The 15452-nt window shown below is 54.1% G+C and overlaps 1 protein-coding gene across 1 annotated transcript in view; it reads left to right on the forward strand.

Moving 5' to 3' along the window:
* The window catches only part of NTNG2 (netrin G2), a 75443-nt gene that overhangs the window by 24521 nt on the left and 35470 nt on the right, over positions 1-15452 (forward strand). Inside the window, exon 3 of the mRNA XM_089913922.1 lies at positions 7021-7664. Coding sequence (XP_089770048.1) covers positions 7021-7664 — 644 coding nt within the window. The remainder of the gene's footprint in view (positions 1-7020; positions 7665-15452) is intronic.

Consider the following 15452-nt stretch of genomic DNA (forward strand, 5'->3'; position numbering starts at 1 on the left):
GCCAGCCGCCTTTCCCTCTGGGTGAGGGGCACAGTTCCTGACTTGTGTCCAAGCCTGACACCCTGGCTTCTTGTCCCACCTCGGCCACCGCGGAGCCCTGTGACCTTGAGACATTGCTCAGTCCCCTTCCTTTGCAGAAGGTAAGTAAAAGGACCCCATCCTCCAGGATAAAGCATATGCAGGGCTTAAGCATGGCCGTGGACCTTGCGCTTGGCCCAGGCCACGGGGCCGGTGATAGTCAAGATGCTCTCCCTACATCCCTTGTCCACAAGCCCGGGCCACCCAGAGTGCCTGCCACATGGCACCTGGTGCAATTCTCAGGACCACCCATGAAGTCAGCATTCGCAGCCTCCCTGGACTTTCATTCACTGGACAGAGCTTTCCTGAGTCCCCGGAAAGTGCCAAGGTCTGGGCTGCAGTGGGGAAGGAGGCGGGGGAGGCCACGGCCCTCCTGGTACTTCCCATGCAGTTGGGAACCTAAGGCTCACGGCAGTGGAGCGACTGCTCAAGTGCCCAGTGAGCGGCCGAGCCCTGTACCCTCCCTCCCAGTTACAGAGGGCAAAGCCCTTCCTGCCACACTGTGGCCCGCTGCTCCGCAAAGACCTGGACCTGCTCTGGCGGTGTCCGGCAGTGGTGTGATTTTGTCCCAACGCAGGTTTGGATGGCAAGGCCAGTCTGCATGAAGTTGTTTATTCCTCCTCCTAAGACTTGCTTACAATTCCGGTGACTGCCCCGTCCATGCTCTCCTTGGTTAAGGACCCAGAAAGGCCATCCATCTCTGCTAACAGTCAGCTTTCCCACTCGATGATATATACATTTGTCAACTTTTTCATTTTAAAAAATTAATTAATTAATTTATTTATTTATCGGCTGCGTTGGTTCTTCATTGCTGCGCGTGGGCTTTCTCTAGTTGCGGCGAGCAGGGGCTACTCTTCGTTGCAGTGCGCGGGCTTCTCATTGCGGTGGCTTCTCTTGTTGCGGAGCACAGGCTCTAGGCACGTGGGCTTCAGTAGTTGTGGCTCGCGGGCTCAGAATTTGTGGCTCGCAGGCTCTGTATTTGTGGCTCGCGGGCTCTAGGCGCGCAGGCTCAGTAGTTGTGGTGCACGGGCTTAGTTGCTCCGCGGCATGTGGGATCTTCCCGGACCAGGGCTCGAACCCGTGTCCCCTGCATTGGCAGGCGGATTCTTAACCACTGCGCCACCACGGAAGCCCTCGATGATAATTTTTGCTGGTAGCTTGTCTCTGCTCTTTACAACCTGGCCTCTGACTCCAGCTGCACCTTTTGCACAAAAAAATAACATAAAAGCAAAAGCACTGGAGAGACAGTTGCAAGGTCTCTTCAATGAAAAGCCTGGTACGAAATGTTTCTCTGTAGAACAGTTGGTCCAGGTGACTCCTGCTCAGTGTCTGTGGAGGAGATTTGTCCCCATCCCGTTCTCTGCCGTGCTGGTGCCCAGGCTGACTGCCTTCCCCTCGCCCTGCACCCCGGCCTTCACCCCTCCAGCTGTGCTGCCCCACTGTGCAGGTGACTTGCCTTTGTGTATCTGTAGAGGTAAGTGAGCCACAGATATGACGGGCTTGGTTTCCCCAAGATTTCCTTGCTGGGGTCCCACAGGATCCAGAGGAAGTGATGCAGGGCTGGCAAGTACTTGGTTTCTTGTCTGGGAAATGGAGATGCCCTACCTCCTGGGGGTGCCGGGAGGATGCGGCCGGGATGGATGTGCAGTGCCCAGCCCGCCCTGGCCTATGGTTGGCATTCAGTGAATGTCATGATCGTCACGCCCTTTCAAGCCAGCAGTCCCCACTGTGGTCAGTGTCGTGTGCGAAGCTCCTGGCTTCACCGTGAAGGGGCCAGGTGCCCTTCAGCCTTACTTCTTCCCCTGGAAGGTTGCTGGGAAAACCCTTGACCTAGTGTACATGAAGCTGCTGTTTAATAATAATTGCTACCATTTGAGGGCATTTCCTAGGCATTTCATACAGATTATCTCATGTGATATTGGATGAGAAAATAAAGACTCAGAGAGGCAAAGCAACTTTCTCAAGGTCACACAGCCTCAAGGGGTTGAGCCAAGATTGAGGCCAAGGCTTTCAGACCCCAACACCAGTTTCCTTAACTGTCTGACCCCAGAACAGGGGTTCCTAACTGGGGAGATGGGACCCCACGAGTCCCCTAAGTGGAAAACGTGATGTGTTACATTTTTCCAGAGAACATCCTAAGGTTTTTAAACAGGGGTATGATTTTTTGGTTTTGGTGATATTCATGAAATGTCTAAAGAAACAATGACAACTTTTGATAATATCAAGATTTGGCCCTGCTGTCATCCTGAGAAGTTAGGGGGTGTGCCCCAAACATCCCTGGCTCTTTCTCCCCGGTATTAGGCCACTTTATCTTGACGGTGATTAGTTAATCTGATCTCATAGAGATGAGTAGAAATGTGCAGACCTAGGAGGCCAGCCAGCGCTGGCCCCCCTGCCGGCCCCTCCCTCACACTCTCAGCGATCGGCCGTGTCAGATGCAGCAGCGCTCAGGGTGCGGGGCTCGGGGTGAAACGGCCTTCGCACCCCAGGCTTCCTCCTCGGCATCCTCCCTAGTGGACAGGAGGAAAATGAGGGTATGAGCCCCTGGCACTCGGGAAGGACCGTGGGCTTGAAGCCGCCTTCAGTCGGGGGCACTCTGGCCCCTCAACGGTTAAATGGAATTCCGAGGTCTTGGGGTGGGAGGGCGGTGGAAGAAAGAAGAGAAATAGGAGAGAGGGAATTGTGTTGGCGATGGCTTGGGATTTATTTATTGTGCTCGCTGTTGACTAAGCCCGCTCACTCCGCCAGGCGCAGAGCTGGTAAATACACAGGCTGATTCATTAGTTTCTGACCATCTGCTTCCCGGGGTGGGGGCGGGGGGGGGGGCAGTGAGCCCTGCAGGCTAGGGCAGCCACGTTGGAGCCCCCCCCCCCCCCCCCGTCCCTCGGCAGATCCGGCTGTGTCAGTCTTCCTGATGACAGACAGGCGAGGCGCAGGGGTGGGGCGTGAGGGATCCAATGTCCCGCCATGGGAACCACAGGAGGCTGGACAGGTGAGGGAACGTAGGCAGGGGGATGGAGAAGGACCAGAGGAGGGACTTCCCTGGAGGTCCAGTGGTTAGGACTCCGCGCTCTCACTGCGGAGGGCCCAGGTTCAATCCCTGGTCGGGGAACTAGGGTCCCACAAGCCACGCGGTGTGGCCAAAAAAAAGAAAAAAAAAAAAAGGACCAGGGGAGAGGTGAGGTGTTTCACAGCAGCTGGGGGTTGACAGGAATAATATCAACATTCCATATGAGGTCTACGACTATTAATCTAATTATCATTCTATTAATAACTAATTAATAGGATGAGCAAATAACTGTAACTTAGTGACTGGTCACTGAGGTCCAAGCCCTATAGGGAGGCTTCAATGCACTGTCCCAGATAAGCACACTAACACTCCTGAGATGAATGACGAGGGAACTGGGTTCAAAAGTGAATCAAGCAAGGAGGGCTTCCTGGAGGAAGTACATGGGGAAAGCTCTAAAAACCCAGAGGAGGGAGCACAGCTGCAGGGGCACAAGCTCAGAGCTGAGAGGGGATGAGACAGCCGGGGAAAAGGCCCAGCAACAGTGCTGGTGGATAGCTTTCCAGGTGGGCAGAGTGCCACGATGCCACCTGGTGCCAGCGTATTGAGAAGCGGGCTGGTAGAGGAGGGCCCCAGAGAGAGCGTCTGGCCCGTTCCTCCCGCCCTGACCCACGCTTTGCTCACTTGGGGTGAGGCATGTATTAGTTTGCTAGGGCCTGGGTGGCTTAAGCCACAGAAATTTATTTTCTCAGGTTCTGGAGGCTGGAAGTCCAAGGTCAAGGTCTGACCCTTGAAAATCAAGGCAGGCTAGTTTCTTCTGAGGCTTCTCTCCATGACTTGCCCATGGGCCCCAGTTGCTGCTTCTTCACATGGTCATTCTGTGTGCACGTGCCCCAGGGGTCTGTGTATCCAAATTTTCCCTTCTTGTAAGGACACCAGTCAGATTGGATTAGGGCCCACCCTAAGGGCCTCATTTTAATGTAATCACCTTTAAAGGCCCTATTTCCAAATACAGTCACATTCAGAAGTACTGGGGGTTAAGGCTTCAACATATGAATTTGGGGGGCGGGGGCGCACAGTATACTCCATAACAAGTTGCCAGGGGCGGTAGAAGAAGGGACGCTGTGGGAAGAGGATGATTGCTGGGTCGGGGGAGGGGAGGATGCCCACTTGGGCGCAAACTGTGTCTTCCGGTCCCCAGTGTCCAGGTGTGAGCTCTGAGCCAGCTGAGGGCCTGGGGAGCGGGCTGTCCCCCAGAGGCAGGCCTGACCCCCTTTCATCACCAGGCCTGGACTCTACAAGCCACTGAGCCATCCCCATGGGGCCTTTCAGCCTCTCCCCGTTCCGGGCGACGTCACAAGAGCACCAGCTGGAGTGCGGGGAAGCTTGGACCCCCATGGGCCGGGCCAGGCCCCTCTCCCTGCCATGTTGTGCGTGAGGTCCCTAGAGTTCCAGAACACCTCTGAGGTTGTCCAGGACACAAGCAGGCTCGTCCTCAAACCCCTCCCACCCTCAGGGAGTCCTGGGCCAGTCCTGCCCCACCCTGGGCCTCGGTTTCCCCATTTGCTCAGTGAGGGGGGTGGACTCAATGCTGTACCCCTTCCACCCCAAGTTTTCCGGGTCCTGGGAATCAGCAGGTCTGGCCAGGTGGGGTGGATAGTGGTACCACAGGGGACCCAGGACAGAGCTATTTTGGTGGGACCGGCCTCAGTAAACCTCAGAGCCAACCTGCCCGCTGAGGATCCCTGGGTGGCCTAGGAACTGGTCCTCCACTAACGGGCTTCAAAGGTGATGGCCCAAGGTCGCTGCGGTGATGCCGGCTCGGCCCCTAGGGAGACAAGGTGCCCACTGCCACTGGGAGCCGAATGCCTCATTTTAGAATGTGAGGCTTTAACTCAGATCGAAGCCGCTTTGTGTCTGAGCAAACCAGGGCCCTGAAATATTCATCAAAGGAGCTGCAATTGGTCTGGGGCGCGTGCGGTTCTCAGTGACGGTGTCTCCTGTTAATTAATAGCCTTTATTTTTTAGAGCAGTCTTAGGTTTACCGAAAATGGAGCAGTCAGTCCAGAGAGCCCCTAAGACCCGTTTCCCCACACAGTTGCCCCATTATTAATAGCTTGCATTAGCGTGGTACCTTTGTTACAAGGACGTGTTGTTATTAACGCAAGCCCACGTTGACAGTAGGGCTCCCTCTTGGCGTTGCGCAAATGTACCATGTCATTTATCCAGCATGACAGGGTCATAAAAGATGGCTTCACTGCCCTAAAAATTCCCTGGGCTCGCCCCTATTCATCCATCCAACCCCCGGCAACCACCACGTTAGTGATATTTTCAGGCCTCTGGGTGAGTTCACACGGCAGACCAGACCCGGGGGATGGATTTGAACTGCGGAGGAGGGAAGCCCCGGCTGGAGCCCACTGCGCCAGGGAGTGGGCTGCCAGCTTTTGGAGGCGGGGGTGAGGGGAGAGGAAGCATGTGGGGGCCGTGCCCTGCCTTCCCCAGCCAGTGTCCCCCACTGGGCCAGCCAGGCATGTGCCGAGGACCCGGAAAGGACTGCCACAAGACACACCCCCTTGAGAGGAACCCGGGCTGTGCGTGAGGCAGACACACGTGCTGTGGGGACAGAGAGCGGGCCCCAGTGACAGACAGGCCACAGTGCGGCCCCCAGCTCTTCCTAGCAGGGCCTCGGGCAAGGGCCACCACCTTCCAAAGCCCGGGTTGCTTCATCCCGAGCATGGAGTTGACACTCCCACACTGTGAGTATTGGCGGTGAGCTAGTTACTAAACAGGAGAGAAATAAGATAATGTGCTGGGCACCAGGTGGACTTCTTCCACAGCCCCTCCTGTTGCTACTAATTGTATTGTCTGAAGGGTCGAGAAGGCGTCTCTGTGTAGGAGATGTTTCAAGAGTCAAATGTCCATCAACAGATGAATGGCTAAAGAAGATGTGGCACATATATACAATGGAACATTACTCAGCCATAAAAAGAAACGAAATTGAGCTATTTGTAATGAGGTGGATAGACCTAGAGTCTGTCATACAGAGTGAAATAAGTCAGAAAGAGAGAAACAAATACCATATGCTAACACATACGTATGGAATCTAAAAAAAATGGTGCTGAAGAACCTAGGGGAAGGGCAGGAATGAAGACGCAGACGTAGAGAATAGACTTGAGGACACGGGGAGGGGGAAGGGTAAGCTGGGATGAAGTGAGAGAGCGGCATGGACATATATACACTACCACATGTAAAACAGATAGCTAGTGGGAAGCAGCCACATAGCACAGGGAGATCAGCTCGGTGCTTTGCAATGACCTAGAGGGGTGGGATAGGGAGGGTGGGAGGGAGGTTCAAGACGGAGGGGATATGGGGATATACGTATGCATATGGCTGATTCACTTTGTTATACAGCAGAAACTAACACACCATTGTAAAGCCATTATACTCCAATAAAGATGGAAAAAAAAGTGTGAGTAGGAATTTGGAGGCAGACAGAGAGTGGAAGGGCATGTCAAGGAGAGGGGATGCCATCTGCAAAGGCTCAGAGGCACAGACAAGGGAGGCTTGGAGGACAGGAGTGCTCAGGTGGGACGCCAGGAACAGTGGCTCCAGATATGGTGGGAGGAGGTCAGAGTCAATGAGGTAAAGCGGTAGGGCTTTATCCTCCGGGCAGTGGGGAGCCATGGAGGGTCTCGGAGCAGTGACTAGCTCCTGCCCTTCTTGATTGTCTGAGCTTAGAGTAGGAACGAATGTTTTCTTGGGAGGCAATAGAGCTGCATGTCTTTATGGGCTTTGGAAGAGAGAGGCTTCCTGGTGCCCGGACATTGGAGCACAGGCTCTGAGACCTCCGGGCAGACACCGGGGCTGGGCTGGGACAAGGCTCCCGGGCCCCCCAGAACAGTCAGCATCCACCCTGCTCTTCTCCCCACCCGCAGGAGAACCCCTACCTGTGCAGCAACGAGTGTGACGCCTCCAACCCGGACCTGGCTCACCCGCCCCGGCTCATGTTGGACAGAGAGGATGAGGGCCTGGCCACCTACTGGCAGAGCGTCCCGTGGAGCCGCTACCCCAGCCCGCTGGAGGCCAACATCACCCTGTCGTGGAACAAGAGCCTGGAGCTGACGGACGACGTGGTGGTGACGTTCGAGTACGGCCGGCCCACCGCCATGGTCCTGGAGAAGTCGCTGGACAACGGGCGCACGTGGCAGCCCTACCAGTTCTACGCAGAGGACTGCATGGAGGCCTTCGGCATGCCCGCCCGCCGCGCCCGCGACCTGTCGGCATCGGGTGCCCACCGGGTGCTGTGCACGGAGGAGTACTCGCGCTGGGCCGGCTCCAAGAAGGAGAAGCACGTGCGCTTCGAGGTGCGGGACCGCTTCGCCATCTTCGCCGGCCCCAACCTGCGCAACATGGACAACTTGTACACGCGGCTGGAGAGCGCCAAGGGCCTCAAGGAATTCTTCACCCTCACCGACCTGCGCATGCGGCTGCTGCGCCCGGCGCTGGGCGGCACGTATGTGCAGCGGGAGAACCTCTACAAGTACTTCTACGCCATCTCCAACATCGAGGTCATGGGCAGGTAAGGCCCGGGGGTGACCTGGTACCCAGGATGTTACCTGCTTGCTGGGATATTACCAGATACCTGGAATGTTACCTGAGGCCTAGGATGTTACCTGTTTCCTGGCATGTTATCTGTTACCTGGGATGTTACCTGGTACCTAGGACGTTACATGGTTCCTGGGATAGTACCTGGTTCCTGGGACATTACCTGGTGCCCAGGATGTTACCTGTTTTCTGGGATATTACCTGATACCTAGGATGTTACGTGATACCTGGGACATTACCTGGTGTTACATCAAAGGGGCTACCTGCGATTTTCCATGGAGGGAGGTGAATGGTGGATGATAAATGTCCTCCGTAGGGCCCTGGCTACCTCTAGCCACAGGGCTGGGAGGTCTGGAGAGGATGGGTGGAGCTGAGCAGACCTGGGCAGTGTGGGTGGGGCTTGAGCTAAAGCCTGGTGCTCAGGAGGTACAATGTAACTGGCCACGGACTCAATGAATGGGCACTTGTGTCTGGGGGGTGCCCGAGACCGCCTTCAGGTTCCAGGATTCACTAGAAGGACTCACAGAGCCTAGCAAAGCTGTTATACCCACAGTTGCTGTTGTTACAATGAAAGGATACAGGTTACAATCAGCAACAGAGAAAGGTTCAGAGGGCAGGCTCTGGGAGAGAGCAGTGCGAGCTTCCGGTCATCCTCTCCCAGTGCAGCAATGTGACAGCACGTGCGGAGTAGCGCCAGCCAGGGGAGCTTGCCCTAGCCTGGGTATCCAGGGGTTTTATTGGGAGTTGGTTATGTAGGCGTGGCTGACTGCCCACGTGGTTGACCTTGGGCCCCAATTCCTTGACCCACAGGTCATGCTGATACTGCATGGCCCAAGGCCGCCATCATAAATCACATCATTAGTGTAAATTATCTGGAGTGGCCCAAGGCCCCAGATAAACAAAGACTCTTATTAGGTAGGACATTCCAAGGCTCATAAACTCCTCCCAGGAGCTAGTTAAGGGGCCAGACTTTTCTTTGGACTATGTAGCGTGTGGACAACCCAACCCTGCCGAGTTATTCCTTTACTCACAGCTTTGGAGAAGAAGATGTTTTGTGGACACTTTTGGGGGAGGCAAAAGGCCATCATAGGAGATAAAAACAGCCTTTGATTCCCAGGAACTCTGTAGATTGCACATGATAAAATGGTCGCACGCTGTCCCAGATCATCCGTTCCTTCGACAGATGACCAGCTGGTCAGTAGGGGCAAGGCCTTTATCCCAAGCCATGGATATAACACCCTGGTCCGCACTCAAGAGCGAGGCTTGGAAGGGGGGCATCGCTGGTAACCAAGGGGTCCGTCGTAAGGGGCAGCAGCATGTAACACAGGAGCTCTCTAAGTGTGGCTCCTGAACCAGCAGCATTAGCGTCACTTGGAAACTTGTTAGAAATGCAAATTCTCGGGCCCCGTGCCAGACCTACTGTATCGTAAATCCCAGGGGTGAGGCCCAGCAATCTGTGATTTAATAAGCTCTCTGGAGGATTCGGATACACACTCACGTTTGAGAACCGCTGCTGTGACAGTTGGAGTAGGCATTCTGGAGCCAGATGGCCTGGGGTGAATTCCCGGCTCTGCCATCGACTGGCTGTGAGCCTCCGGACGAGGACCTCTCTGCGCCTCAGTTTCCCCATCCGTAGAACAGGGATGATAACGAACATGCTTGTCTCATTGCATCGTGGTAAGCGAATTCAGTTAGTTAGAGTTATGAGATACTCAGAACTACTGTGAGCTTGCGTTTATTACCTCGTAGTTTAAACTACTGTGGGTTTAGCACGTCACACATGCTAAAAATGTGTTTATTGAATAAAATACATAGTGTTCAAAATAATGGCGTCCGAGAGCTGGGGCAGGTTGAGGAAGGACCAAGTTGAGACCCAAGGGTGTTGGGGCATAATTAGGGCCAGGAGCATGGCTTAGGCCAGTTTGGGCAGGGGCTGCACCAGAACCCGGCTGGGACAACATACCTTGGGCAGCTTTCCACGACAGGCTCTGCAGACGGCCAGAGTGTATAATTACCGATGAGTGCAAAAACCAGTTTGCGGCATGGTGTGTATAGTATAATCCCATTTTTGTAAAATATATAATATGCCCGCACACATGATTTCTCTGTTGACGTTGACATTGGAAAGAAGCCCTTTCGGGCCCGGGAGCATCGTGGATGTGGGGAAAGGCTAGAAGCTTGTGTACTAACTTCTCACTGTGGTCACACCTGCGGAGTAGGGGTGGGCAGGGGCGGTGTGGGGTTTTGGTTTTCCGCTGTGTCTGTATTTTATTCTCCTTTGACTCTGTGTGGATTCCAGGTGGGCCAAGGCAAAGGCAAGCGATTCATGAGGTGGCGTCAGTTCAAGGCCAGCAGGTGGCAGTGAGGCAGGTGCACACGCAGGGGCCTGTGGTTCTGACACCCGTAACTCCTAGCCCACCCGCACTTGGGGCAGGCTATTTTATTTTTTATTTATTTATTTTTATTTTTTGCGGTACGCGGGCCTCTCACTGCTGTGGCCTCTCCCGTTGCGGAGCACGGGCTCCGGACGCGCAGGCTCAGCGGCCATGGCTCACGGGCCCAGCCGCTCGGCGGCATGTGGGATCTTCCCGGACCGGGGGCACGAACCCGTGTCCCCTACATCGGCAGGCGGACTCTCAACCAGTGCGCCACCAGGGAAGCCCAGGGGGCAGGCTATTTAAAACCAGGAGTGGTCTGGAGACCGCCTGATATGTGCCAGCTGTTGCGGTAGCGGGGAGTCAAGGATCAATGTCCTGCTCCTGTTTCTCAGATCTGTGTGCAGGCTTTGGGCCGTCGGCCATCTTGGTGACCTCTGCCAGCCCTGGGGATGCGATGGTCTGGTTCTCTTAAGACCCTCCCATCCACCGACCCAACAGCTTAGCAGTTCGGAGGTAGGAGCAAGATCCCCACCCCTTCTGGGGGCTGTGGCCCCTTTTCTGACCTACTTGGGCTGCTACGGGGGTGTCCGTCATCTTCAGGAGTCTAATCAAGGGCCCGCCTGCCCCTTCATTAGGCGGCTCGTGCAGGGTCCTAAGGTCCAGGCCGGCTGCAGGGTCTGCGCTGGATGGTGACAGCCAGGACCTGTAGTGCCCCTTACACCTCAGCCAGGGGTGAAGGTCATTTTTCTCTTAGGAGGGACTCTGAGATGCAGAAGTGGGGCAGATCGTATTTGGGAAGGGACAGAGGGACAGCGGTGGCGGGGGGGGGCAGGAAAGAGTCTCAGCTTTTCAGCCTCATCTAGATCAAGAGGGCTGTTCTGGTGCCAGGTGACCTGGGGGTCAGGTGAGCTGGGTTCCAGCCCCGCCCCTCTGCTCCCCTCTCTGGACTTCAGTTTCCTGTCTGTAACCTGAGGCCTGGGGCTGCCTGGAGCCCGTGCCTCCCTGGCAACGTGGCAGGGCGGTCCCTGCCCGGCAGCTCCCAGCTCCCGCCGGCACCCAGCCTCTGTGGGTGGTGGGGATTAGCTGTAGTGGTGGTGAAAGTGCTCAATCAATTCACAGATAAAGTAAATACTCTTCAGGCGGCTGGCTGGCAGGAAAGTGGCAGCTTGGCTAATCGATTAATTAGATCTGGTCAGATGCTTCAGCAACGGGCTGTGACTTCCTCTACTTTTCCTTTTTAAATTCCAGGTGGGAAAGTCCAGCTGTGCCTGGGAGCCAGAGAGGCCAGAGAGGCAGGATGGGGTGGCAAAGGTGCCCGTGGGCCCACCCAGATGATGCCCTTGGTGTTCCTGAGTAGTGACCTGAGGATCCCCGGGCTCTCGGGTGCTGGGATTTCAGACTGAACCTGTTCTGGTATTTGCTCAGAATTTCATGACCCAGAGTTACACGGTGCCTCCCCCTGTGGCCTGCTAACAGTAGTAGCTGATACTTATTGAGTGTTTGCTATGGGCTCCTTTCTTGTTGAGCAGTGAGCTCAGGGCTCACATGCATCTTAGTTAATCAATAGTCATTCACTTCCCACAAGGTTATTAAATCTCTAAGACCCCACAAGCTGGAGCATTGAGCAAGCCGGACCTGATCTCCACCCCATAGAGCCTTTCCCACAGAGACGACATTCCCCTCCACCTTGTGTTTTTAGATAAGGAGGCCGAGGTCAGGGGACATAAGTAGATCACACAGCGAAACTGACCACCAAACAGTCAAGGTCCAACCCTAGTGTGCCCAAGCTCAAGTCCATCTCTCTATGGAATCTAAAGGTCTTTGATACCATGGATGCTTCCAGCCCTGTCACTCATGTCAGCTATTTCCAGCCAGCAAGCACCTGGCTCTGGGGGAGGAGGATGGAGCAGATGGAGAAGCCCAGGCCCCTGGGGGTGAGGACCTGGTACAAATCAGGGGGTGAGAGGAAGAAGGAGAGCAAACCGCAGCCCCACAGGGCAGCGGTGCAGGGAGCAAAGTAGCTTCCAGCACCTGGAGGTCCCGGCCCACCACCGGCCTCCCCTCCTTTCAGGACCAGGCAAAACAGCCTTGCCAGTCCTGCTTACTCTGGGTCTGAGATAAAGAGAAGAGGGGGTCCCGCCCGTTAAGTTGCTCCCATTCCTGGAAGGCTGGGAAGGGGCGGGAGCGATTTTCTCCTTCCACACACAGGGAAACTCAGGTGTGGACTGGGAGAGCGGCTGGCTTTAACTGGGCAAGTCCGGGGCGGCACCGGATTTGAGGAGGAATGAGACGGTGCTTGGAGAAGAGACAAGGCCCCCACCTGCACCCCCAACACAGTGGTCAAGGGCAGCCAGGCCCACATCCAACCAGCTTCATACAGGAGAGCATTTTACTTTATTTATTTATTTTTAAAATATTTATTTATTTTATTTTTGGCTGCTTCGGGTCTTAGTTGCGGCACATGGGGTCCTTCGTTGCCGCATGCGGGATCTGGCATGCGGGATCTTCCGTTGCAGCACGTGGGCTTCTCTCTAGTTGCGGCATGCAGACTTGGTTGCCCCACGGCATGTGGGATCTTAGTTCCCCAACCAGGGATCAAACCCCTGTCCCCTGCATTGGAATGTGGATTCTTAACCACTGGACCACCAGGGAAATCCTCAGGAGGGCATTTTAAAACAACGGGCTCCCCAGCCCCACCGCTAAGAGCTCTGGATCCCATAAGTTTGGGGCGAGGTCCAGAAGAGATTCTTTACAAATCTCCGCAAGGAAGTGGAGAGTTGGGAACCCCCAGGTAGGAGCTGGCATCATTAGACCAACCAGGGTTTGAATCCTGCCTCCATCACTGATTAGCTGGATCACCTTAACCTGTCTAAGCCTCAGTTTTCCCATCTGCAAAATGGAGATATGATAACGACCTCACCAGCTTGGGGTGAGGCTTCAGTGAAACGATATATTTGAAGAGCTTACCCTAGTGTCCCATTCCTCTGGCTAGGTGGCCGGAGAGGTCAGGGAGAGAGGCAGACCAGATGTTGCCGCATCTTCTGATGTTGTGAGAGAAGGCACGTAGCAGATATATATGTGAAATAACTTGCTTTTTGAAATACTGGCACCTACTGAAAATCCTGTGCAGGTAAAACAAAACACACCTGCAACCCAAGGCAGCTCACAAGCTGTCAGTGTGCCCCCTCTGCTCTGAGACCTGCCTGTCTTCTCACAGCGGTGACAGCATAGCCGCTACACTCACGGTATCCTGCAGGCCTCTGGCAGGGCGGGCACCTGGGATCTGGACAAACTCCGGGCAAGCAGCCTGCTGACTCTGGCTCTGGGGCAGAGGGAAGGGGAAACGGTCATCCTATTCTCACCCTCAGGCCCTGCCCCAGGGCAAAGTCCTCCACCCAGAAAACTCTTGGAGGCTCCAGGGAACCAGTCCAGCTGGGCCTTAGCCAGCCAAGGACAGGAAAGGAAGAGTGAGTTCCCCATTCTTGGAGGTATTCAAGCCAAGCAGGGTGGTGTTGGTGGGAGATGATGGAGGGAGGTCCCATACATCAGATGAAGGTCCTGTGCACCATTGATTAAGTGAACAGGAACTATAGATACCATTTTAAAATTTGGTAGGTGTGAGAATCCACTGGCTTTCCCAGATGCTGCTGGGGTCTGGCTTCTCATCCAAGGGCCTGGGCCAGCCGGCACCCGCCTGGTTTTCCCCTCCCTTGACCCCCTGCCCGTTTCTTGCCTTCTTGTCTTCTTCCATAAACGTCCTGCCGTATTGATCACCAGGTAACTAAAGATAGACGGAACTTAGGACGAGAATAGAAACCGCAGGAGGGAAGCAGGCTTTGTGCGTGTGTGTGTGTGTGTGTGTGTGTGTGTGTGTGTGTGTGTGTGTGGACGGGAGGGGGAGGGGATCAGAGAGAGCGGAGGCCTTTCCACTTACTGCACGGACTTGCCCCCCCCCCACGTCTAGTCTCTTCCGTTGCTGATCCACAGGGAACATGGGTGAGAAGGGAAGCGTGTGATTTTATTCTGCCTGCACTGACCCTTGTAGCTCTGTGACCCCCACCTGGGGTTGGAGGGTGGGGCTCCCCCCTTCAGGAACATTAGCTGTCATTGCCGAGCGGTTCTTATGGGCCATATGGTATTCTAAGTCCCGTATGTGTGTTTCCTCACTGAGTCCTGCCCCTTGAGGGTCCTTGTCCCCAGTACACGGATGAGGAAACTGAGGCTTGGAGGTTAAGAAATAGATGGAGGTGCCCCCTTAGGATGACTGCTGTCAGAAAAACAGAAAACAACGAGTGTTGGCAAGGATGCGGACAAATATGAACCCATGTGCACTATTGGTAGGAATGTAAAATGGCGCAAATGCTGTGAAAAACAGTGTTTTGGTTCCTCAGAAAATTAAACAGAATTCCCATATGATCCAGCAGTTCCACTCCGGGTTATATACCCAAAAGAACTGAAAACAGAGACTTGAATAGATATTTGTGCATCCATGTTCCTAGCAGCATTATTTGCATGGAGGAAAGGTGGAAATAACCCAAGTGTCCATCAACTGATGACGGCTTAACAAAACGTGGTCTATACGCACCATGGGATATTATTCAGCCTTGACAAGGAAGGAAATCCTGACACCTGCTACAACATGGACGATATAAACCAGACACAGAAGGACAAATACTGTGTGAGTCCACATATGTAAGGCGCCAGGAGTAGACGGAAAATAGGATAAGGTTGCCAGGGGCTGGAGGGAGGGGGGAATGGAGAGTTACTTAGAGGGTATAGAGTTTCTGTTTGGGACGATGTAAGTGTTCTGGAAAAGGATTTTTTTTTTTTAACGGATCAAAATCATTTATTTATTTAAACATCTTTATTGGAGTAGAATTGCTTTACAACGGTGTGTTAGTTTCTGCTTTATAACAAAGTGAATCAGTTATACATATACATATGTTCCCATATCTCCTCCCTCTTGCATCTCCCTCCCACCCTCCCTATCCCACCCCTCCAGGTGGTCACAAAGCACCGAGCTGATCTCCCTGTGCTATGCGGCTGCTTCCTACTAGCTATCTATTTTACGCCTGGTAGTGTATATATGTCCGTGCCGCTCTCTCACTTTGTCACCGCTCACCCTTCCCCCTCGCCATAGAAAAGGATATTTCTTAAAGGTAATTGCTTTTGTTTGTTTGTTAATTTTATTTTATTTTTGGCTGTGCTGCACAGCTTGCAGGATCTTAGTTCCCCGACTAGGGATTGACCCCTGGCCACGGTGGTGAAAACACTGAGTCCTAACCACTAGACCACCAGGGAAGTCCCTAGGAAAGGATATTGATGGCAGTTTCACAATAACGTGAATGTACGTAATGTCACTGAACTATATCCACTTTAAAATG

Source organism: Delphinapterus leucas, chromosome 6 (genome assembly GCF_059928025.1).
Source record: "Delphinapterus leucas isolate spDelLeu-1000000601 "Yukka" chromosome 6, BTC_Dleu_Yukka2, whole genome shotgun sequence".
NCBI classification, from domain to species: Eukaryota; Metazoa; Chordata; class Mammalia; order Artiodactyla; family Monodontidae; genus Delphinapterus; species Delphinapterus leucas.